The sequence below is a fragment of the Pan troglodytes genome, chromosome 2 (assembly GCF_028858775.2).
Source record: "Pan troglodytes isolate AG18354 chromosome 2, NHGRI_mPanTro3-v2.0_pri, whole genome shotgun sequence".
Classification (NCBI taxonomy): Eukaryota; Metazoa; Chordata; class Mammalia; order Primates; family Hominidae; genus Pan; species Pan troglodytes.
The window spans coordinates 160,222,381-160,246,604 of record NC_086015.1 but is presented as its reverse complement, the minus strand read 5'-3'; the positions used below and the strand labels follow the sequence as shown (position 1 = coordinate 160,246,604).

Sequence of the window (24,224 nt, the reverse complement as noted above, 5' to 3'; positions counted from 1 at the left end):
TACATCGATTTAACGTATTCGGCTCAACAAACAAATGAACACATACCAACAAAACTCAAACAATCTATTTTTTTGTGGAAATATATCTGCTTGTAGTGGCGCAATAAATTGAAAAGATGTTATGGGTGAAAAATTTTACCTGTGATCTCTAAAAGGCTATATTCATAGAGCACATTCCAACATAAACATAGAAATCGGACCTCTGGAATACCAACAACTTAATGATCTGTTACTCTATCAAAACCCTCTTGAAAAATAAGGCTTCACAATTTTCCAGCTTTTTACAGTCTTTTGTTAAATATATCTATAGGTATGCCTTCCTGATCTGTGAAAATAATTTTATCATTGTCATTCTCAGTTACAGTGAATTCCTGGCACTCTCTGAAAGAGCGTGCACGCTGTAGGGAGCTTCCTGCTCCTCATTTTGGATCATTGCTGACTCCGCCTTCTCCTAAGAATGGCAGCCAGTCTCTGTCTAGTCTCATTTGCTGAAGATGCTCCACCCCTGGGAGGATGTGGCTGGGGGAGAATGGGCACGCCTGATCTAACCCTCTTCGGCTTATCTGAGGTTGGGAAAGTGGTGGGTTTTGACACCCCGCGCAGGTTGGGAATTTGGATTCCTTTTTCAGAGTTCAGTCTTGCAAGGCTTCTCTCTCCATGATTACTGACTGCTGCAGCAGGGGAGGTTAGGCTGCCCTTGCTGAGGGAACACGGTGAGAATGGTAAACTTCCACGAAGCTTACTGAGCTCCAGGAGCTGTTCTCTGGCTTGACTCAAAGCCTCTGTCAGTTCAAAGCGTTCTTCACATTCTCTACGCACTGTCTCCTGAAGAAAAGTATTCTGAAAAGAGAGAGGGGAAAAGAAAGCAGACTTAGCTTTAAACAATGTACATAAGTAGATAGTTACTGACAATACAATTTGAGAACAGAACTGGAAATCAGAGGTCTGTATTCTTTGTCTTTATGACACTCTACCTCATGGGACAGACAAGTCAAGAAGAGAAATAATCTGTGATGGTGGAAAGAAGTTGAAGAAAATATTTGGTTCAACCCTTGCAGTTTGCAGATGAGGAGTCAAGAACTGCAGAGATTGAGTGACCTGTCCAGGGTTACTCAGATGTTAGTGGTGCGGCTGGAGTTAGAACTCAGGACTTCTAATACCTAAATTCAGTGGGGTTTCAACTTCTCTGCCTCAAGTCGCAGACAGTATGCTCTGCACATGTAATACTCAATAGTTAATAGCTATAGAGTCATTAAATATATTCTTTTGTAGTGAAGGTATACTATAATAACATAAACAGGTAAAAGTGCTTGAAGTATAAGATTGAAAGAATAAAAAAATCAGCTATAGCGTTGAAACAATAAAATCAGTTCTCATATGATGCTTTCTCAGTGGAACTTAAATAAGATGCTCATTTGCCATTCTGTAAGATAATATCCCAAAATAGAGAAGATCTTCTGCTATTAATTCTATTCATTCAGCAATCATTTACCAAGTTACTAGAAGCTGTAGTGAATACAGTCCCTGCCCTCAAGAAGTTTGTACCTTCGTAGGTTTGAGCAGAACTGCCTTTTATGTCCATAATAGAATCTAGACCCAAGGTGAAGACTGTGGGGATTAAAATAAGGAAGAACTTTTTAATAGATCTATCTGGAGGACACTGAAGGGTTGAATCTCACTTGACAGGGATGTACTGAAGCAAATTTAAGCTTCAAATGTGTGACTGGACTAGAGATAATTAAGTCTCTTCGAAATTCTGAAATTCTGCATTTCTAGTTGAGGTGTTACCTATGTTTTGTCTATGGAATTCATCAAAATTATTTCAAGTCCCATAGTAAGAATTAAGTCTTGGATCTCCCCAGTGTCCTGACATTCATGTCTTTATGATGTCAAAAATGAGGCTGAAAAGTAAATAATTCAAAGCAGTATCCTAGTAAGTAAACACAAGTAAAATGAGTGTGCTATAGGATTCATCAACTCAAAAATGAATTTCCATTAGGTTACCTTGTTTGTAAAAACAGCCAAGGCATTCCCAAGTCTGCTTCTTAGTGGAAAACATCCTCCCTAAGGGTTGACTGACTAATCTGCTGTCAGAAGAACTAAATAACAAAGCACCAGGGAAAGTAGTATCTTCCTGTTTTTGAGTTTCTCATGATTATAGACAGAACTCTATTCAATTCCAAATTTGGTAATCAAAATGGAAAAATATGGAGCAATTCCAGATTAGCCAATTGCAAAGTAATTTTCTATAAAAGCTGCATTCCTGGGTCAAACAAATACTCATCATTTACATATACGATTTATTTACTACATGACACACATTTAAAAAAAATCATGGGTTAATCACTTGCTTCCAGTTATTTTTATTTTTTGAAGGAACTGGAGAGAGCAAGGATGGTGTTTGTGGCTTTATCACCTAGTTCTCATTAACTCTAGTGGAAACAGTGTGGAAAAGGCAGGGGAGGAGGGAATAGAGAGGAAGATTAACAAGGCGCCATGTTAGGTGTCATCTTATTTCCTGCTCCCAACAATTATATCTGACGAATAAAGACACTGAAGCTCACACTGTTATGTAACTTGCTGAGAGTAACTCCACTCTGAAGTAGTAGCCCTGCTCATTTTCAGAGACCTGCTCCATGCTGCCTATGCCTAAATTAGTTGTCTAATTCATTACGTCAAACATGCAGGGACCATTTTGTTCCCAGGACACTGAAAAAAAAAAAAACACAGAAGGACATTTTCATCTGGTTTTGCCCAGGTTTTCTAAGTTCTATTAATCAAAGTTTCTTTTAAAGTGGGGGAAAGACCCAATCCATTATATTTTTTGCCTACTAGTAGAGTAAGCTGGCAACGTGTTGGAGTTATTAAAGTGGTGTATTAGTCCATTCTTGCATTGCTCTAAAGAAATACCTGAGACTGGGCAATTTATAAAGAAAAGAGATTCAACTGGCTTATGATTCTGCAGCCTGTACAGGAAGCTTAGCCACTTCTGCTTCTAGGGAGGCCTCAGGAAGCTTTTAGTCATGGTGGAAGGCAAAGGGATAATGATGCATCTTACATGGCGGGAGCAGGAGCAAGAGAGTTGGGGGGAGGCACTACACACTTTAAACAACCAGATCTCATGAGAACTCATTCAGTATCACAAGAACAGCACCAACAGGATGGTGCTAAACCATTCATGAGAAACTGCCCCTATGATCCAAACACCTCCCACCAGGCCCCACCTCCAACACTGGGGATTACAATTTGACATGAGATTTGGGTGGGGACACAGATCCAAACCATATCAAGTGGCTTGGTTTTCAATAAATTAGTATAAAAATATCACTAATTAAGAAAGCAATGAGAAAGAGTTAATTTTATTTGAATATGTAAAAGAAATAAAGCAATGAAAAATGAGGCCAACATATCACTGACATGAATAACAGGCACAACAATATGGAATGATAAAGTGACGGAGGTTGTGATGACAAGAGCTCTTCTTAAAAGAAAAATAAAATTCAATCAATTTACTAAGATTAAATTCAAGTCTCAAAGGAAAGGAGTAATGATCTGGAGAAAACAACCAAAAAGCAAGTCACATAAAAGCTATTTCAGGCAAGTGACATTCCACTAAGGAGAACATGAAAAGGTAGAGTGAGCCAAAAGATGTCCTCATAGCAAGTTCAATGGGAGCAAAGTCCTGGCAGACTCTAAGCTGAACTGTGCACCCATGCTTTATACCCAGTGAAGTCTGAATCAGTCATGGAAGGATCAGATTACACAGTTTCCACCAACACTGACTAGACATATTCCAAAGTAAGTGAATGGGGCCAGCCAGCGGGGTGGGGGAAGAGCTGCTGACTGTCTGGGGCCCGCTGCTCTGCAACTCATCTTTCTTCAAGGTTATTAGCTTGCAAGACAAAGGATTAATTCTCTTTCTTCTATTAGTTCCCAAACCAGGAGGACCCCTGAATTGAAAATAGGATCCAAAATTGATACTTCTATTCTTTTCTGTGCCAAAACATTATGAAATGTTAGGTGAACCTCACAATATCTTCGTATCATCTGCCACCATTACCTCCTCCTCTAAAATTGAGATTATAACTCTGTTTTGTTCAATAGGCAATTCAGATTTATAATCTATTCAATTATGGGATTAAAAAATGAAAATAAAACAATGGAAATATAGGGGATTGCTATTTCAGGGGTGTAGTCTGATAAGGCATGACTAGAGGATATGTGGATGTGCCTAGAGTAAGTATACACATTAGTGGAAAATTCCATCATACGTGAAAAGAATCATCTGCTAGTGGTTAGTTTTCAGCAATTTAGTCAAGATGAAGGTTGGATTGTTGCAGAATTTTAATGTGTTTTCACTGAGCGACAAGACAAATGTGCAAGATGAAATATGTTCAGTAAGACTGAAAATCATGCACAATATTCTATGTTTTAGATAAAATTATCTTTGGCCATATTTTAACATGGCAAAAATAGAATCATTGGATTGTAACTAGACTGGAAGTCAAAATGGAAAGGAAGGCATGAGCCAGGTGAAGAAGGGGCAATGAGGTTTTCAAGGCAGAGTGGGCAGTGAGAGAAGGAGAGGCACACCTTGGGATGAAATATGGCTTAATATGACTCAGGCAGGTGCACACGGGGAGGAGAGACCAGGACTGATATAGGGAAGAGAGAGCAGGGTCAGATCAAGAGAAAATTTATTAGTGTGCTAATACTAGGGTTTTGACTTAATCCTGAGGCTCATATGGAGTCATTGAAAGTTTATTTCAAGCAGATGGCTGGTATGATCAGATCTGCATGAAAGGAAGATCCCTTTGCCAGCTTTGTGGAAAACAGCCTGAAGTTGAGCAAGATGGGAGCCAGGGAGGACAGTAGGAGCCCCAAATTTTCATGGAGGAAGTCCTTATCTCAAGTGCCCCTTGGGTCAGGTGGTCTAGGCAGGGGAGAACTAGGCATTCCTGCATCCTTAAGTTCTGCTGATTGGTGGTGAGCATGATCTATAGATATCACTACAACATTTTCAGAATAAGCCCACTTTGAATGGGCTTAAAATATGGCTTAATTGCCCTCCCCCTGAGAAGGAAAATGTCAAAATGAAAATATAAATTAGTTCACCATATGTTTGAAATTTCTAATATTAAAAAGTCGCCAATTTCCCCTACTCCTTGCAATATAAGAGTGGTTTATTTTTATATTTGTTTTCCTTTTTATTCTTAGAGGCAGCTGGGTTGCTTTAAATTTCAAAAACAGTGGAAGAAGGGAGAGAAGGTTTTACTGTGTAACTTGATTGTTCTGAAGGTAAGACTCCCATCTGCAATGGGAATCAGCTGTATTTGGCACAATTTTGGGGGAACATGCCAGGAAAGCAAGTCCTCCTCAGTGAAGAACAATCACAGATAGATGGCTTTGTTCATGCTTTAGACCCAGTAAGATCTGAATCAGTCATGGAATGATCAGATTACAGTTTCCACCAGCCTTAACTGGATATATCCCAAGGTGAGTGGGTGGCTGTCCAGGTGGGTGGGGAGCTGAGGTAAAAGGAAATTCTGTGGAAAAGTGTGGAAACCAGAAAGATGAGTGGGAGTTAGCAAAGGATGTTCCCAGCTTCCATTCAAAGGCTTCCAGGCTTCTGTTCAACTAATCTGATCAGTCCAAAACACTGCCAAAAGTTAGTGGAAATGGCCTTTTGGTAAGACAAGAATGAGAATCTGAAAAGATTTCCAGGAAGCAAGTAAGATGGATGTCAGGCTGGTTGTTTTCAAAATTATATTTCCCTGCTTACAAACATAATAAAACCAACTGCAATAGACATACCCAAACAAAAGTTGTAGCAACAGAGGGCAATAATCCCTCAGACTGATATGCTTCAGAGGCAGATTTTCAGGACAGAGAGGAAGAGTCCATGATGGCAAAGTATTCAACATTTACTTTTCTAAGTCAATAATCCAACTTAATTTAGATTTAATTAGCACTAATTAAACATACAAAATTTAACTAGCACTAATTAAATATACAAAAATTTCTCAATATATCTTCTCATTCTGTCAACTTTCTGGTATCTTCCTCACCACAGAGACTCCCAGTCTGAGCCCCCTTCTGCCCCATGGCCCAAGGCTAAGGTTCTCAGGTTCTCAGTTCACTCATCCTCCCTGCCAACCAAGCCTAGGTATAGTCCCTGTCCCTAAAAGCTTTCTTGATCCTCCCCATGTTTCCTGCTGGAGGTTGGAGAACCTCCCTTTACCCTCTTACTCTTTAAAAAAGACATAAATATTCTAATTTATTCTGTTCCCAAACTAAGAACTACTTTTTGGTAATTTACTTGCTGGTACTTTGGCTTCTCCATTCTCATAGAAGGAATTACCAGAGAAGTGTGTGCCATATTCTGTATACTGATTAAACATGCAAATGTAATAAATGCTTACCCTAAAACTAAGCAAGTCCCTCTTGCAAATAAACTATTTGTGCTTGCAAATACCATGTATTATTAAAATTTAATCTTAGAGTTTACATAAATCCATCTTTGCTAGATTTGTTAATAAGCTTTTTTCTTTTCGTTTTTTGAGACAGGGTTTCAGGTTGTTGCCCAGGCTCGAGTACAGAAGCACGATCACGGCTCATTATAGCCTCAACCCCCAAGGCTCAAGCAGTCCTCCTTCCTCAGCTTCCCAAGTAGCTGGGACTACAGGCGTGTGCCACCATGCCCAGCTAATTTTTGTATTTTCTGTAAAAACAGGGTCTCCCTATGTTTCCCAGGCTGGTCTTGAACTCCAAGCTCAAGCAATCCTCCCACCTTGAGCTCCCAAAATGCTGGGTTATAGGCGTGAGCCACCACACTTGGCCTGAACTTTCTTATGTAAATAGAATTTCTTTCTTTCTTTTTTTAAAAATAGAGTTTACATTGGAAACATATTTTCAAAACACCAAAATGTTAAAAATAACCCATGATGCCAATGTTTTTAAAAAGTATGTAAGAAGTAAAACCCCTGTCTATCTCTTCCTACACTTCTAAGGTAACCACTGTTAATAGGAGGCAAATCCTTGATTTTTTCCTATCATCTTGGTAGCCCTGTAGAGATACACATGTACTTTCCTTTGTTTTTTAAACAAAAGAGATTCGAGATGCTAGGAGATTGTCGGGCAATAAACAATAAAAACAGCTGTTTTAATGAAAGCCAATACAGATCTATAGTCCTTTAGCCTTACTTTTGACATCCAAAAAGCTCTGAAAAGAAAAAAATGCTGTAGCTCATCACAGTTAGTGATAAAATCTGACTGAACTGATAGGAGGCTAATTACAGTCTTTATTCCATTTCATGTGAACATTCAGATGTTTCACTGCAGAAGTATTAATGTCACTGCATGGGGAGGCTGCCCTACATCTATGAGGACATACTGTACTTACTAACTTTCTAAAATTCAAAATAATTTTATATCTGAGCACAAAGTTCTCAGATAAGGGACTGTGGGCCTGTCTATATTGCATGTACCCTTCTTTAAATACAGTCTTTCTTTAGAGTCCTTGATAGTGTTCTCTTCCGGTTTTCTTCCCACCTCACCAGAAGTTCCTTTTCTGTCACCATCGCTAGATTCTACTCCTCTTCCCAGCCTCTAAAAGTTAAGAGTGCCTGTTCTCAACCCTTTCTCTATTACCTCATCCTCTGGGTGATCTCATTCAGTCCCAAGGGTTAAGTATCAGCTACATGTGGAATTGTCCAAAATCGACATCTCCAGCTTGCCTTCCCTGTGGACATATTGCCTAGTCAACATCTCCACTTGGGTATCTAATAGGCATATTAAGATCAACATGTCACAAATAAAATTATTGATATTCCTCCCCAATTGTATTTCTTTTCTAGCATTTCCCATCTCAGCACTCTCTCAGTTGCTGAGATTCCAAGCTTTGGAGTTATCCTTGACTCCTTTTTATGCTTTCACATCATCCAATCAATCAGCAACCTCTATTGCCTTCACCCCTAAAATATATCCCAAATCTGGTGATTGGTCACCTCCTTCACAGCCTTGCTCTCTTTTTTGCCCTCTTCAACCTATTTTCTACACAGAAGTCAGTTATCCTCTAAAAATAAGTCAGATCATGTCAATTCCTTGTTCGAAATTCCTAGGTGGCTTTCTATCACACCTAGCAAAGTATCCAAAGACCTTATCATAGCCTACGAAGACTCCATGTGAACTGGCCCTTCAACCTTGGTTTCTATCACTATCCTTGCTCACTAAGCTCCAGCAGTGCTTGCTGACTTCCTTGTGGCTTCTTTAAGGTTCCCAGTATGCTCCTTGCTGCAGAGTCTTTCTATTACCTTTGCCTGGAGTGTTCTTTCCCTGGAATGCTCTTTGCCTCATTATTTCCTCAGAGTCCTCTTACTACCCCATCTAATATAGCACCCCTCCTTCAGAAAGTATCCCTTTTACCCTGATTTATTTTTTCCTTAGCATCTATAAAAACAACAAAACTCTTTACCTGTTAAATGAATGCATAAATAAGCAACTGCAGTAGGCACACAGGTGTATAGCTAATTTTGCCTCTGGGATTTTGTGGCTTCATGGAGGGGTTCTCCTTGCACTTAGACTTGGGGAATAAACAGAAGTGTACTAGGCACCTGTTACTAAGTTTAAGCTAGAATCTGCTTTGTCTTAATTTTTTCATTTCTCATAATCTGAAAAGAAAATCTCATTAAGGTTTATATTCTGTTGCTTTTGTTTTACTTGTAACTTTCCTGATTTTTCTTCAATATTCCTTGCTTGACCTTTATTTTTGTCTCTGCCACCTTCTCTACTAGGTCCTTTTTATACTTTATTCCTTTCTATTATTTTTAATTTTTTAAAATTAATGGATTACATATAGCTAAAAAGTAAAATAATACTAAAACTCACAATGAGAAAAGCATTTCTTCACATTTCCAAGTCCTGCCTCCCAGGAATAACCATTTTCAGATCTTTAAACTATTTCTTCTGATAGTTACCCTCAATACTTCAAAATAACATCATTATACTTCTATCTCTTTGTTTTTCAGTTTGGAACATATCTATTGACTGCATGGAATGGAAGATGAGGGTTCAGCTTCCTATACCAATTCCCAACAGATGCTGCTCCTCCTCCTATCCTCATATTTCTGTCACAATTTTTAGCTTAATCTATATTCATCTTTATATGATTATAGTATATAAGCATATGCACATCTGGGCCATGTTATGTACTAAGATGACATTTTCTTCCTTGCATAGCTTCCATCCAGAGTTATTGTCTCATAATTTTTCTGCTTCATTTTCTGGGTGTTGATATTAATTTTTCACCAAACTTACAGAAGTGTAAATATCCTCTCAACATGTTCAAACATCCCATGTAAGCTATCAGCTACTCTTTGTTCTTGGAGACATACTTCTAAGAACCCACCATTCTTCTGCTCAACATTCTAAGAAACTTCCATTCTTTTGGTCTGGTTATTCTTTCAATCTGATGCACTGCTGTAATCCTAGCATTTCTTCCCACCATTATCCTGGGATTCCCTCCATCCCTCTCCTGTGTTGGATTCCTTATTTCCTGATTCCTATATTTTCTCCTTTATTACTTATTCCATCATTGTGCTGTCATATATCTTCTAACAGCTTTCTGAAAAAGGCTGCCAGGGTAGTATCATTTTTGAGAACTCTTAAGTCTGAAAATATCTGTGTTTGATACTTGACGGATTGTTTTGGCAGGATATAGAATTCTAGGCTGGGCATAATTTTCCTTTGGAATTTGGAAGGCACTGTTTTCTATTTCTTATTTCCTCGAATTTTCTTTTCTTTTCTCCATCTTTTTGCTTTTTTCTTCTACTTTCTAGGAGATTTCACATCTTTATCATCTAACCCAAATATTGATTTTTTTAAAATTTCAGTCCTTATATTTTAATATTCACTCTTGTTCTTTTTTCATAGCTGGCTGTTTATGTTTAATGAATACAATATCATCTCTTTTCTCTCTGAGGATATTAATTATACATTTTTAAGCTCTCTTTTGCTCCCTGTATTGTTTTGTATTTTTTTCTGTGAAGTTCTTTTTTGCTTATTGTTTCTGTTCTTCACATTAGAGATGTTTCTCAAATAATTGGTGATCCTTGGCTGTTTGTGTTTAAAAATGGGTCCCCAAAATGTTACCTTAAGCTCAGTGCACTTGTATACAGTTTATTGGCTGATATCCTTCTAAGTAGGTAGACTGAACATGGATATAGCCATTTCGTTGGGATATCCCAACTGTCAGTATCAATGGGTCTTATCCTTTTTATTTATTTATTTTTGAGACAGAGTCTTGCTGTCACCCAGGCTGGAGTGCAGTGGTGTGATCTCCGCTACTGCAACCTCCACCTTCTGGGTTCAAGTGATTCTTGTGCCTCAGCCTCCCAAGTAGCTGGGATTACAGATGTGCAGCACCACGACAGGCTAACTTTTGTATTTTCAGTAGAGACGGAGTTTTACCATGTTGGCCAGGCTGGTCCCAAACCCCTGGCCTCATGTGATCTGCCTGCCTTGGCCTCCCAAAGTGCTGAGATTACAGGTGTGAGCCACTCTGCCAGGCTGGTGTTATCTTTTGAGGCAGCTCATTTCTCCAGAAGGGGCTCTTCCAATTTCTTTTTTTATGGCTATTAATACATAAGCCTGGTTACTTGTGTTCTGAAACATGAGAGTGTGAAGGGTACTGGGAAGTCTCCATACTTAATATACTCTTGCTTTATCTCTTCTGTCCTCAGGTTCAGTGCCTTTTCTCATTCAGTTTTGCTAGAGAGTAAACCCCTGGTATTCTGCCAGGATGGTGGGCAGGGGCTTCTTGGGAACTGGGAGGACATCTCTGATGATCTGTTTGGTCCTTTTATAATCTTTCAAACAGCCTTGTTTTCAATTCCACCCTTACATCCCTCTTTCAGAGGCATAGGCATACAGAGATATTGTGGGTTTGGTTCTAGACCAAAATAAAGCAAATATTGCAATAAGGAAAGTCACATGAATTTTTTGGTTTCCCATTGCATATAAAAATTATGTTTACACCATACTGTAGTTAAGTGTGCAATAGCATTAAGTCTAAAAAATGTACATACCTTAATTTAAAGATATTTTACTGCTAAAAAATGCTATCAATCATCTGAGTCTTCAGCAAGTTGTATATTCTGCTGGTAGAGGGTCTTGCTTCAATGTTGATGGCTGTTGACTGATCAAGGTGGAAGTTGCTGAAGGTTGGGATGGCAGTAGCAATTTCTTAAAAGAAGACAACAGCACAGAAATCACTTGAACCTGGGAGGCAGAAGTTGCAGTGAGCTGAGATTGCGCCACTGCACTCCAGCCTGGGCAACAGAGTGAAACTCTGTCTCAAAAAGAAAATAAAAATTAAAAAAAAGACAACAATGATGTTTGCCACATCAATGGACTCTTCCATTTATGAAAGATTTCTCTGTAGCATGTGATGCTGTTAGAAAGCATTTTACCCACAGTAGAACTTCTGTCAAAATTGGAGTCAATCCTCTCAAACCCTGTCACTGCTTTATCAACTAATTTTATATAATATTCCAAATCCTTTGTTGTAATTTCAATATTTTTTGCAGCATCTTCACAGGAGTAGATTCCATTTCAACAAATGGCTTTCTTTGCTCATCTATAAGAAGTAACTTTTTATATGTTCAAGTTTGCAGCAGTTCAGCCACATCTTCAGACTCCACTTCTAATTCTAGTTCTCTTACTATTTCTGCCACTTCCTCCACTGAAGTTTTAAACCTTCAAAGTCATGCATGAGAGCTGGAATCAACTTCTTCCAAACTTTTGTAATTATTGATATTTTATCCTCCACCCATGAATTAGGAATGTTCTGAATGGCATCTAGAATGGTGAGTCCTTCCCAGAAGGTTTTGAATTTACTTAGCCCAGATCCATCAGAGGAATCAATAACTATGACAGCTATCATCTTATGAAATATATTTCTTAAATAATAAGACTTGAAAGTCAAAACTGTTCCTTGATTCATGCGCTGCAGAATGGATATTGTGTTTGCAGGCATGAAAACATTAATCCCCTTGTACATCTCCATCAGAGCTCTTGGGTGACCAGATGCATTGTCAATGAGAAGCAATATTTTGAAAGGGATTTTTTTTTTTCTGAACAGTAGGTATCAACAGGCTTAAAATATTCAGTAAGCCATGCTGCAAAAAGATGTGCTGTCATTCAGGCTTTGTTGTCCCACTTATAAAGCACAGAGTAGAGTAGATTTAGCATAATTCTTAAGGGTGTTAGGATTTTTGGGATGGTAAATGAGCATTGGCTTCAACTTAAAGTCACTAGCTGCATTATCTCCTAATGAGAGAATTAGACTGTCCTTTGAAGGCTAATTCTTGAAGTTTGGCTTCAAAGCTTCTATACTACAGCTATGAAAGTCCTAGATGGTACCTTCTTCCAATAGAAGGTTGTTCCATGTACAATGAAAACCTGTTGTTTAATGTAGCCACCTCATAAATGATCTTAGCTAGATCTGGATAACTTACCACAGCTTCGACATGAGCACTTGCTATCTTACCTTGTACCTTTATGTTCTGGAAATGGCTTCTTGTCTTGAACCTCATAAACCTACCACTGCTAGCTTCCAATTTTTCTTCTGCAGCTTCCTCATCTCTTTCAGTCTTCATACAATTGGAGAGAGTTATGGTCTTGCTCTGGATTAGGCTTTGGCTTAAGGGAATATTATGACTGGTTTGATCTTCTACCTAGACCACTCAAACTTTCTCCATATCAGCAAGAAGGCTGTTTTGTTTTCTTATCATTCATGTATTCACTGAGGTAGCACTTTTATTGCCTTCAAGAACTTTTCCTTTGCATTCACAACTTGGCTAACTGGAACAAGAGGCTTAGCTTCTGGCTTATCTCAACTTTTGATTTGCTTTCCTTGCTAAGCTTAATCATTTCTGCCTTTTGACTTAAAGTGAGAGACGTGTAATTCTTCCTTTCACTTGAATGCTTCGGAGCCATTGTAGGGTTGTTAATTGGCCTAATTTCAATATTGTTTTTGCCTCAGCAAATAGGGAGTCCTGAGCAGAAGAGAGATGGAGGACTGGCCAGTCAGTGGATTAGTCCGAACACACACAACATTTATCTATTAAGTTTGCTGTCTTATATAGGCACCATTCCTGGCACCCACAAACAAGTGTAATAGTAACATCAAAGATCACTGGTTTTGTGGCCATAACAGATATAATAATAATGAAAGAGTTTAAAATATTGCAAGAATTACCAAACTGTGACACAGAGACATAAAGTGAGCACATGCAGTTGAAAAAATGACACTGAGAGACTTTCTCGACATAGGGGTTGCCACAAACCTTCAATTTGTGGGGGGGAAAAAAAAACCACAGTATCTGTGGAGCACAATAAAGTGACATGCAATAAAACAAGTTATGCCTGCATCTAGTTTCTCCAATTCCTGAGCCTCTCCAATGTTGTGTCACATAACTAGATTTTCTCCATTTTGAATCCTCCCATCCCCAATCCTCACAGGCATTAGGTTTCAGTATTCTATATGATAAGTTATTTATCTCTTAGACACTTGCTTTCCATTTTTGTAAGCTTTGGCCAATATCTTTTTTATCAAGTGCTAACTCCTCTCCTGTTCTCTTTGTCCTAATGGATTTATTCACTTTTTATTAATTGACTGCCATTTTAGTGGCAATGGAATGAAGTAGAGATAAACACAGGTATTCAATTCTCCATGTTTAACCAAGAGCATTATTTTCTATTTTTGAGTATCACTCATCTTCATTGTATGACTACAAGAACTATAGCATTTAAAACTACTGCTCTTTTGGCTCCCTTATGTGTGGTCTTCAAACAACAAAAATATTGAACTATCTGTACTGATTGTCCTTCGGTGATTGTATGTGAGCTGTTTATTTGATTTACCACATTCTTCCTCTGGATCACAACAAGGTCCGTAATAGGGGGTCACACTGTCTTGACTGTACTCACATGGAACCAGTAGGAAGGAAAATGGGCATCAAGGAGCACATGACCCATTTTGACTTGGTTTTATTGATAAGTGTTATTCTCTAACATATTAACTTTCTCTCTCTCTCTCTCACTCTCTCTCCCTCCCTCCCTCCTTTCCAATCTTTTAATGTATCTTCTCAGGGACTCCTTGTTCACATTTACATTTCTAGCACAGTTTTATTTTCCATTTTCTCTTTTTATTGACCTGCACCCTTTGTTGCTCTGCTTTGCGACCCTTGCTGTTTCTGGGGATGCCCTCCAATAATCCCTGCTCCACTTAGGAAGGCCCATTTTGCCCTTTAGAGGCTTTGGCTTTCCTCTTATCCTTGAGAACTTTCTTCATACAATTAAAAACAAAGTCTACCCATTATTTGGCCTCTTGAAAGAGAACAGGGCTTTCCTCCTCTTAATTAGCCTCCTTATTAGACCATTAATTTATTTTCATTCGAATGGGAATTTGTTTTCCACTTAAATGCAGCTTTATTTCTCCAGAATCTGAGAAATTTCAAGTGTCTGGAATGCATTTTCAAAAAAAGTGGTGCTTTTCACTTTACATGCTATGGCCTCTATTCTTTTTGGCTCATAAATCCTATCCCTTTTATTGGCTCATTTCCTATTTTTATAAGCATATTTTGGACTCTTGCATGCTTAGCCAGAGAAGCAGCCTTAATTATTTACTCTTACAGTTCAGTTCGAATTAGTTAACTTTGAGGTGATATTTTGGTAACTTCTAAAGGAAAATCTAGTCTACCCTCCCCGCTCCCACAAAAGGAAATTGCCCCCCTAAGTATACCCTTAATTGGTTTTCTTTACCTTTGGGATGATCCTTTTCTCCTCTCTAGCAATGATCTATGATCATTTATATACCAACCCAATGTCTTATGTCTTTCAGTCTACATTTTTTTAAAAAAGCTTTATTCCTAAGTGGCTTCTTTTAAAAACTAATGAGCAGGAAGAGTTCCAACTGCAGCTCCTTTTGTCGATGAAGAAATCCACTCTTCACTTTTAGTCTATTTTCTCTTGCCAAAATCACCTCCAGAAGCCCTGTGATTGGAAGCCTTTAAAACGCCCCTTAATGATCCTTACCCTCCTGATATTCATATCTTTGTGCAATGATTTCACCTCGAGTGTGGGTTGGACTTACTGATTCATTTGTAATAAATGGAATACAGCAGAAGCACTGGTATGTCTCTTCCGAGATTAGGTTGCAAAAAGACTGTGGCTTCTGTCTTGGCACCTTCTCTCTCTCATTCTCACTCACTTGCTTGCCCTGAGGGAAGTCAGCTGACACACTGAGCTGTTCTATGGAGAGGTCCATGTGGCAAGGAACTGAGGGAAGCCTCTGGCCAAATACATTCTGCCAAAAACCATATAAATAAGCCTGAAAGCCAATCCCATCCTAGTTGAGCCTCTAGATGAGACTGCAGCCCAGTGGATACCCTGACACCAACCTCATGAGAGAACTTGAGCCTCTAAACCAGAGACACTCAGCTAAGCCATGCTCAGATTCCTGACCCACAGAAGCTATGAGATAATAAATGTTTGTTGTTTGAAGCTGCTAAACTTGGGGGTAATTTGTCACGTAGCAATGGATAACTTATACAGGCTCTTCATGCAAATGTTCGAGCTTTCAGTCTATGCTTTTTTTATGATAAATTCTATTTAGATCATTCTTTCCTTTGGATATTAATTTAATTACTCATGCAAAGTTTTCTTTAAATTCTTCTTTGAGAGCAGGAAGTGGCAGTTGTCAGTCTTATTCATAATTACATCACCAGTACCTATCTAACACCTGCCTGGCACCCAGATACATGCTGTTATGGGGTATGGAAGTTTGTCAACTCCAAATCTCATGTTGAAATGTAATCCTCAATGTTGGAGGTGGGGCCTAGTGGGAGGTGTTTGAATCATGGCAGCAGATCCTTCATGAATTGCTTAGCACCATCCCCTTGGTGATGAATGAGTTCTTGCTGTGTTAGTTCATGCGAGATTTGGTTGTTTAAAATAATGTGGCACCTCCCCCCACCTCTCTCTCACCATGTGATACACTGGCTTCTCCTTCACCTTCCGCCATGATTGTAAGCTTCCTAAGGTCCTCGCCAGAACTATGCTTCCTGTTCAGCCTGCAGAACCATGAGCCAACTAAACCTCTTTTCTTTATAAATTATCCAGTCTCACATATTCCTTTAGACTAAGGCAAGAACAGAGTAACACAGATGCTAATATACATTTACTGAATTTGGCCCTTCCATCTTTTTCTGTTTGTCCTAGTTTATAAGTTACTCCTCATTTTCTATATTGCCATTTCTTTTGTGAATGAATAGTTAGAAAACCTGCTAGTCTAGTTGCCTCAATCTTTCTGTCCTTTACCCTGCTTCCCTCCTCTAGAGATTCACTACTGCTGTCTCATTTGAGGCAAATCAGCATCACTTCTCTCTTTCTCAGGGTTTCTCTAGCAGAGCTAAGTCCACGTGTGCTCTCCCACCTTACTCCTGCCTGAACTAGGGGTGCGGCTTCCTTCAGTGGGGGGACTGTGCTGCTGTGTAACAACAAGAGAACTTAATCATCTTTTTGTCTTAATTATAATACTAAAAGAAAATTGAGTCCCTGGAGATTATAACTGCTAAGTCTGTGGTCACTGTGAAATACAGAAGCAGAATAATAATAACTGGGTTTCCCAAAAGAGGAAACATCATATCATAGAGATTCGAATTTGAATCTTGGCTCCACCAAACTGTCTGACCTTATGGAAATTATTCAGCCTTCTTCAGTCTCTTCCTCATTTGTAACATGTAAATAATTTCTACTTATAGAGTTGTTTTAGGCATTATTCTTGATCTAGTATTCTATCTACTCCATATTTTATCTTATATTTATAACTTCTTTGTAATAGGTTCACTTCATAATTACATAATTACAATGATTATGTAAACTTTCTATTTTGGCTGATAATTTGAATATAGCAAGACCATGGCATATTTAATTGTTAATAATCGATATTGCTGTTAGCACTTTCCTTTTATGCCTTTACTGATGCCAAACCAACAAAAATATTACTTCTCACCAACACTCAGAATCTTCCTCCATTTACCTTTATTTGCTATACTGTCATCAAAGGGATCAAATATTGTAATGTGATATGATACTGATGATTAGAGAACAGATGAATTGTTTCACTATTTTTAAACTGCTCAGTAGTTCAGACATAAGACTTTCAAAAATGTTTTCAAATCAAAATAGGTCTACTCCAGTTTGAATGAAAAACATCACTGAAATAATCATACATACATAAGAAAGAAAACCGACGCATGCATATTACCTTATAAGTTTACATTGATAGGAAGTAAAAACCTAAGGTAAAATTGTGTTTAAAAGACATAGTCTAATTTTTTAAAATGTATGCAGAAAGTTCTCTAAAACTTTATTTGGCAACAATTTAACGTTAAAACAAATAAGACATAAACATATAAAGATTCCTACTCTTAGAGGCTTAAAATAGTTATTTGCAAGAAAGAACTAGGTGCTAAGGAAACTTTTAGAGATTGTGTAGTTCACAGGAAAGCCAGGTCTGGAGAGGCTAAGTGACTGCCTAAAGTTAAGGACACAGCACCAGGATGTGATTAAGGACAGAGCACCAGGATGTGATTTAGGTCAGACTAACATTCCAGGACTCTTTCCATGAAACTAAGCTGCCTTTCACGTTTTTGTTTGTTTGTTGAAAGAACATGTGCTCTTTGATTAATTGCAAAGTTACCACTATCTGCTTCCTACCTCTTCCTGGGACTGGTTAAATTGCTCTATCAGTTGTGTTTGAGCCAGCATTACTCTTTTCAGTTCATCCGACTTCTGTTCCATTTCCTTCCTCAAGTTTTCTGAAACTGAATCATTACTGTCAATTTCCTTCTTCAAGCGAGATTCAAATTCTGCAACCAAATTTTTAAGATTTTCAATTTCTTTTTCCTTTGAATTAGATTCTTCAGTGTACCGAATATGGGATTTGTGAAGTTTTTCTTTAAGAGTGGTCACTTCCTGCCTTAGATCTCTTGTAGCGCCTGTGATTAAGTCAGATATCTGTAAGATAAATCTCATATTAGCTTGTAGGCGATAGTTTCTAGGTAACCACAGAATTCTTATGGTTTTTAAGAGGCTTATTTTCATTAATCAGTGTACTCACTTGATCAGATGAAACCAAACCCATGATGTGCAGGCCTTCAAGATTTTCTTTTTAAAAGACTAAAACATTTGTTTTTCTACTTAAAACAGTATCACATTAATCACTTGGGCACTTTTGGAAATATATAAATTTCTGTGACTATATTAAGCTACAAAGGATAGCACAAGTCTTTTTTTTTGAGACAGGGTCTTGCTCTGTTGCCAAGACTGGAGCACAGTGGTGCAGTGGTATAATCATGGCTCTCAGCAGCCTTGACCTCCTGCGCTCAAACGATCCTGATCCTACCAATTCAGCCTCTCCAGTAGCTGGATCACAGACTCATGCCACCACCCCTGGCTAATTTTTTATTTTTTGTAGAGATGGTATCTCTCTGTGTTGCCAAGGCTGGTCTTAAACTCCTGGGCTCAAGCAATCCTCCTGCCTCAGCCTCCCAAAGTGCTGGGATTACAGCTGTGAGCCACTGTGCCCAGCCTCAGCTCAAGTCTTGACAAGTAGATCAGGGGACTGTCTGGACCTAACTAGGTTGGCTTTGGGATCTCAAAATGCCTGATTTTGGGGGAATGCAAGGAGGAGAGCACTAGAGTTATACTTTACCCTAACTGTACCAATAAATTTTTCCTTAACATAATTTTTTTTCTTTTTTGTATATAATGGCTGGAGGAACTCCAGATACTATGCCTTCCAGAACAGTACTGCCCAACAGAGCTTTCTGTGGTGTTAGAGATATTCTATGCTATCCAATATGGTAGTCACTAGCCACATGTGACTACTGATGGTGCTGGTAAATGTTTAACAACTGACTCTCAAATTAAAAAAAAAAAAAAGCAAGATTTGTATGTAATTTCCATGGTGTAAATACTCTAACCATAGCTCTCAAAAAAGAGTATTGACTATTGAGCACCTGAAATATGACTAATGTGACCAAGGAACTGAATTTAAATTGTATTTAATTTTAATTAATTTAATGGAAACTTTTGCAGCCACATGTGGCTATCATGATGGACAGCACAGTTGTAGAAAACACCTGAATATTCTGAAAATGTACTGCTTCTCAAGGTGGTTCCTCTAGATAAATGAATGAGAGAATAACTTGGAGAAGCTTTTCCTGATGGCATGAAAGTCTTTAGAAGGGAAAAGTCCTCTTGCTTTCTTTCTCCTTAAGAAACAAAACAATGAAACAAGAGCTGCTTCTAATGAAACATATCCTTATTACTTATGCTCAATTATTGTCATGTTATAAATATTAGCACAACAAGAAACTAGCCCACTAAGAATCTGGAAAACATTCACAGACCAAGGTTCCAAGGACTTTGTGAACTGTTACATAAAAAGAGTTATGTATCCAAAATTTGTTTCAAATGTTAAATTTACAGAAAGAATAACTTGTGTGAGAAGTCTCTTCACCATAGTTCATAATTTTATAAATTAATATTCTATTATCTTCAATTAATCCAAGAGGGAAGGCCACTGTCAGGTCTGCACAGTGGTTTTCATCACCCAGAGGAGAGCTGACACTGAAAGTATCTTTGGGAGAGGAGGTTCACATAACCACAAATATGTTTTTATTTTTTAAAAGGCAGTCAACATTTAAAGATCAGGAGGTTTCACTTACAAAATCCTGATTTAAAAATCAGGATTTATGACTTCTCTTAAGAAACTGTAACATTTGGCAAGTTCCAGCTTGCCTGTCTGCATTCTCCTGCTGATGGGATCCTGAACCACCCAGGGCTGCAACAGCAGTCACAGAGTGAGAGGAAGAAGAAAGGGGGAGACTCGGTGGAGCCTGGGGCATCAGGAGCCAGGAAGCAAGAGGTGAGAACCCTCTAGGGGAGGCAGAACCTTGGGGGAGCCAAGGCTCTAAGCTTGTGGCACATGCTCCATTGCCACAGTAGGATTTCACTTACAAAACAGAAGTTCAAAGATAAAATCACTAAGAATATTTTTTTCTTTTAGAGAAGGGGTCTCACTTTGTTGCCCAGTCTGGAGTGCAATGGTATGATCATAGCTCACAGAAGCTTTGAACTCCTGGGTTCAAGTGAACCTCTTGTATCAGCCTCCCAAGTAGCCAGGGTATACACTGGTATGAACATACTACAGGTATGAACCGTCACACTAGGCTAATTAAGTCTTTTTTTTTTTTTAATAGAGACAGTCTTGCTATGTTGTCCAGGCTGGTATTGAATTCCTGGCCTCAAGTGATCCTCTTGCTTGGGCCTCTCAAAGTGCTAGGATTATAGGCATGAGCCACCATGCCCAGTTAGATTATTAAGAATTTCAGGGTAGTATCTGCAGAGCAATAAATCCAAAGCATGAGGCCTTTCTGAGTGTGGGACCATGTGCTATTGCACTGGTTGTACACATGTAGCTGGTGCTGCCTGTTGTTCACAATGGACTACTGAAATGGATGTACCATACCTCCTGTACACAAATGTAGAAGCCATTAGGTCTTGTCTGATGCTTAATGAACACAGACTCTTAATGCATGTTTCAAAATGTTATTTCCCCACTAGGTCTTGATTAATACACATACACACACACACACACACATACACACTCTACACTCAAGTCCTACAAAAACAGGAAAACCTTAACAAAACCTTTAGTATTTAGAACATACTGTTTAAGAAATTTAGGGAGGTGTAATTACATTTTAAAAATATTTCTCTTCATTCAGAAATGCTGAGAATGAAAAATATTTGCAATTAAAGGGTATATGCTTTAGTTGTTGGGAAAATTTTAATTATATAAAACACCTCATTATCTTTCAATGTTGGATATTTGAGGTGTTGAAATATCTAGCTGTACTAATTTTTAGTCATATAATTTATGATGTTTAAAAAATAAGTTTATTCCAGTAGAAAAAATCCATACATAGCTGGATTACATGCTTGTATAACTTATCTCAGTTATCCATTCTGGAGAATTAGCCAAACCATCTTACCTGCATAGCTAAAACCAAGACACAGTGACCATGAGTGAAAGCTACTGGAATTATAAATACTGCAGTGTTCTAAGGCGAAATATACAACATCTGCAGTTTCAAATCTATTAAATAATGATGAACATCATAATTACAGACCTTCATTTGTAGTTCCTCTTGTTCTTTCTTATACTTTTGGATTACATCTTGGTGTTTTTCTTTTTCAATATCAAGTTGCAATTTTGTTTCTTCCTTAAAGAGAAGAGCTTGCTCTTCAAATTCAACCAAGTGTTGGGCCCTTTCTTTGGCAAGTTCTGCTTCAATCTAGAAATGGCATTTAAAGCACATGTAAAACTATTTTTACCTTAAAATAAGTACATTAAGCTTATTTTCAAACTCTAAGTTTTAAGATGTTCTGACATTAGATTTTTAATTAAACTATTTTAAAAATTCTAGTGTTCAAAAAAAAGTGTGACTTAGAACTTGGGCCAGAAAAATTGACCTTGTGCCAAATATTCCACCACCTTCTAAGACCTGAAAAATTAGTAGAGGAGTTACAACTATATGACAGTTTTCAGAAATACTAAAAGCTTAATTACTTGCTCATTTATACTGTGAACTCAGTCCTTGCCAGCAACTCAGAAAATTGAAGTTTTTGTTTTTAAGCAGATTTTGAGGGCCTTAGACTAAGTTCTGCTTAAAACTCAGAGGGAATACAAAGTACAAGTGTTGATTTTTCAAGTGGCCCTTTCTTGATGGAGGTCATAGAAAGTTTTGAAGTCACAGATTGTCATTTTAATGTGACTAAAGTGGGAAGGATGATTAAAGGAAAAGAGTCAGTAATGTCTGTACAGATGGTCCCCAACTTGCAATGGTTCGACTTATGATTTTTCGATTTTATAATGGTGAGAAAGCAATATGCGTTTTCAGTAGAGACTATACTTCAACTTTTGAATTCTGATCTTTTCCTGGGCCGTTGATATGAAGTATGATACTCTCTTGGGATGTTAGGCAGTGTCAGTGGGCCACAGCTCCCAGTCATCCATGTGATCATGAGGGCAAACAGCTGATACTGTACAGTGTATGTACTGTGTTGCCAGTATTTTTTAGATATTGTGTTTTCACATTCCATCATGTCTACAGATTACCCATTTTTGACTTACAATACCTTCAATTTATGATGGGTTTATCAGGATGTAACCCCACTGAAAGGTGAAGAGCATCTGTATCCATACTTTGACTCAGATAGAATCATAATGCTAGAAGGGACCTTAGAAATCCCCTAATTCAATCTCTCATGTTTCCATGAATTGTGGAAAGAATAAGCAAGAACTCTAGATGCAGATGAAGTTGAGTTTAAATCCTGGCTCTTAATCCTGGCTCTGCTACTTCCTAACTGAGTGATCTTAAGTTTGTGACTGTAACCCTTCCTGGTAGGGTTATAATGAGTTCCCTTAGGGGCTGTTATGAGGATTAAAGGAGGCAAATCTTCTGTGTAAAGCTCTAACATGAGTAGGAATTTAACAGTCAGTGGAGAGTACTTCCACACTCTGACCCTTCAGTCTCTACTACTGACTCCATACTAAATGACTGACTGCTGGGTGCCTCACACCTCCAGAAACCATAACTCACTCCTTCCCCAGAAGGCATTTCCATTTTCAGACAGCACTAAGCATTAGGCAGTTTTTCCTGTAGTTGAGCCAACATCTCCCTCCATGTGGTTTTTAACCATTGGTTTTGGCTCTGCCTACTGAAACCTAGGGCCTTATAAATTACAGGTTTATCAGTCTGGCTGATGGAAATGCAAATTACTGGCCATGTGCAAGTATTCAATACTCTCTCTGGCTCGGTCTGTCGCTGGCTTTATGTCATTTTCCCACATGTACACATTGATCATAAACATATGCAAGGCGGACTTTTTGTAGTTCGCCAGTGTTCTTCCCTGTGCAGCTCTCTCCTGTGAACACTATCCATGAACTTTAGCCACCATGATCTCCCAGGACACTGCAAGGTTTCCTCAACTCAAAGAATCTGACAAGTTCAAACTAGATTCCCACTCCCTGAACCATGACCTGAAATTTCTTTCAGGGCACTAAGTTATGGCAACCACAGGGCTCACCTTGTTTGACTTCTGTTTCCAAGAATCACTGTCTTTCATTGCCTGATGTCCAATATCTTGAAACAATTGTTTTCTATCGTTTCCTCACTGTTTTATTTGTTTTAGGTAGGAGGGTAAATTTGGTACCCATTACTCCATCTTGGCCAAATGCAGAAATATGGAACTTTGTATTTAGATACATGGAGGTGGATTCTCAGCTTATTTCCTGCCTTTATAACTTTGGCAAATTACCTAACTTCTGTAAGTCTTTTTATTAATGTGCAAAATGGAAATAATAATGTCATAATAATGAAAATTACATTATTAATGGAGATAATTTTTGTTATCTAGATTAGTGGTTTATGAGATGATCTCCGCAGGCCACTCCTGATCTAAAATTTTCAGATTTTATTAATTCAATTTCTAAAACTGCATTTTTAAAAATATAAAAATTAAAGCATGTCCTCAATATTCCTTTTAGCCATGTTTATTATGCATAAATTAAAATTGATATTTTATAAATAACAACATCATCTGTGTCACATTTTGTACGTCAGAAATTATCTCTTTTAATTTTAATAATAGCATACTAAAACACGTTAGGAATTATTAGGTCATTTGGTTCTTTAATTTTGAAAACTAATTTGAGATTTTCTTTTTTGCCTCCCTTCAAAATTGAAATTGACTATTTCTTGAAGTAAACTTTTCTCACCTGCATTTTCACTCTCAATCTAGTTGCTTCAGCCAAGAAATAAGGTTTTGCTTGTTTGTTTAACTACTGGTTTCTCAAAAGCTCTATGTACGATTTTAAATGAGGTCATTAGTGCAATTCTAAAACGTTCTTAAGTGTGATGTCTTGATGATAATCTAAGAAAATATTTGCTTAGAATTTGCTTATTGCACTAAAAAGTGATAGTGATTAAATAATGCGATTTGATCATGTAAGCAGTGTGGCTATAGGATTTTTTAATTAAAAAACTTTAACTAAATAGTAACAATATTGTACATTTAAAACCAATTTT

At 37.9% G+C, this 24,224-nt stretch overlaps 1 protein-coding gene across 6 annotated transcripts in view; it reads right to left on the bottom strand.

Moving 5' to 3' along the window:
- LEKR1 (leucine, glutamate and lysine rich 1) overlaps positions 1–24,224 on the bottom strand; it is a 215,846-nt gene that overhangs the window by 1,406 nt on the left and 190,216 nt on the right. For 4 of the 6 annotated variants that reach the window (XM_526361.7, XM_054681210.2, XM_054681209.1 and 1 more), the window contains 3 exons: positions 21,264–21,428; positions 17,782–18,081; positions 44–840 (listed from right to left, as the gene is read on the bottom strand). In XM_526361.7, coding sequence (XP_526361.3) covers positions 430–840; positions 17,782–18,081; positions 21,264–21,428 — 876 coding nt within the window. In that variant the 3' untranslated portion in view covers positions 44–429. Of the gene's footprint in view, positions 1–43; positions 841–17,781; positions 18,082–21,263; positions 21,429–24,224 lie in introns of those variants that run through there. The other 2 variants (XR_010155848.1, XM_054681212.2) reach the window with 1 other exon arrangement.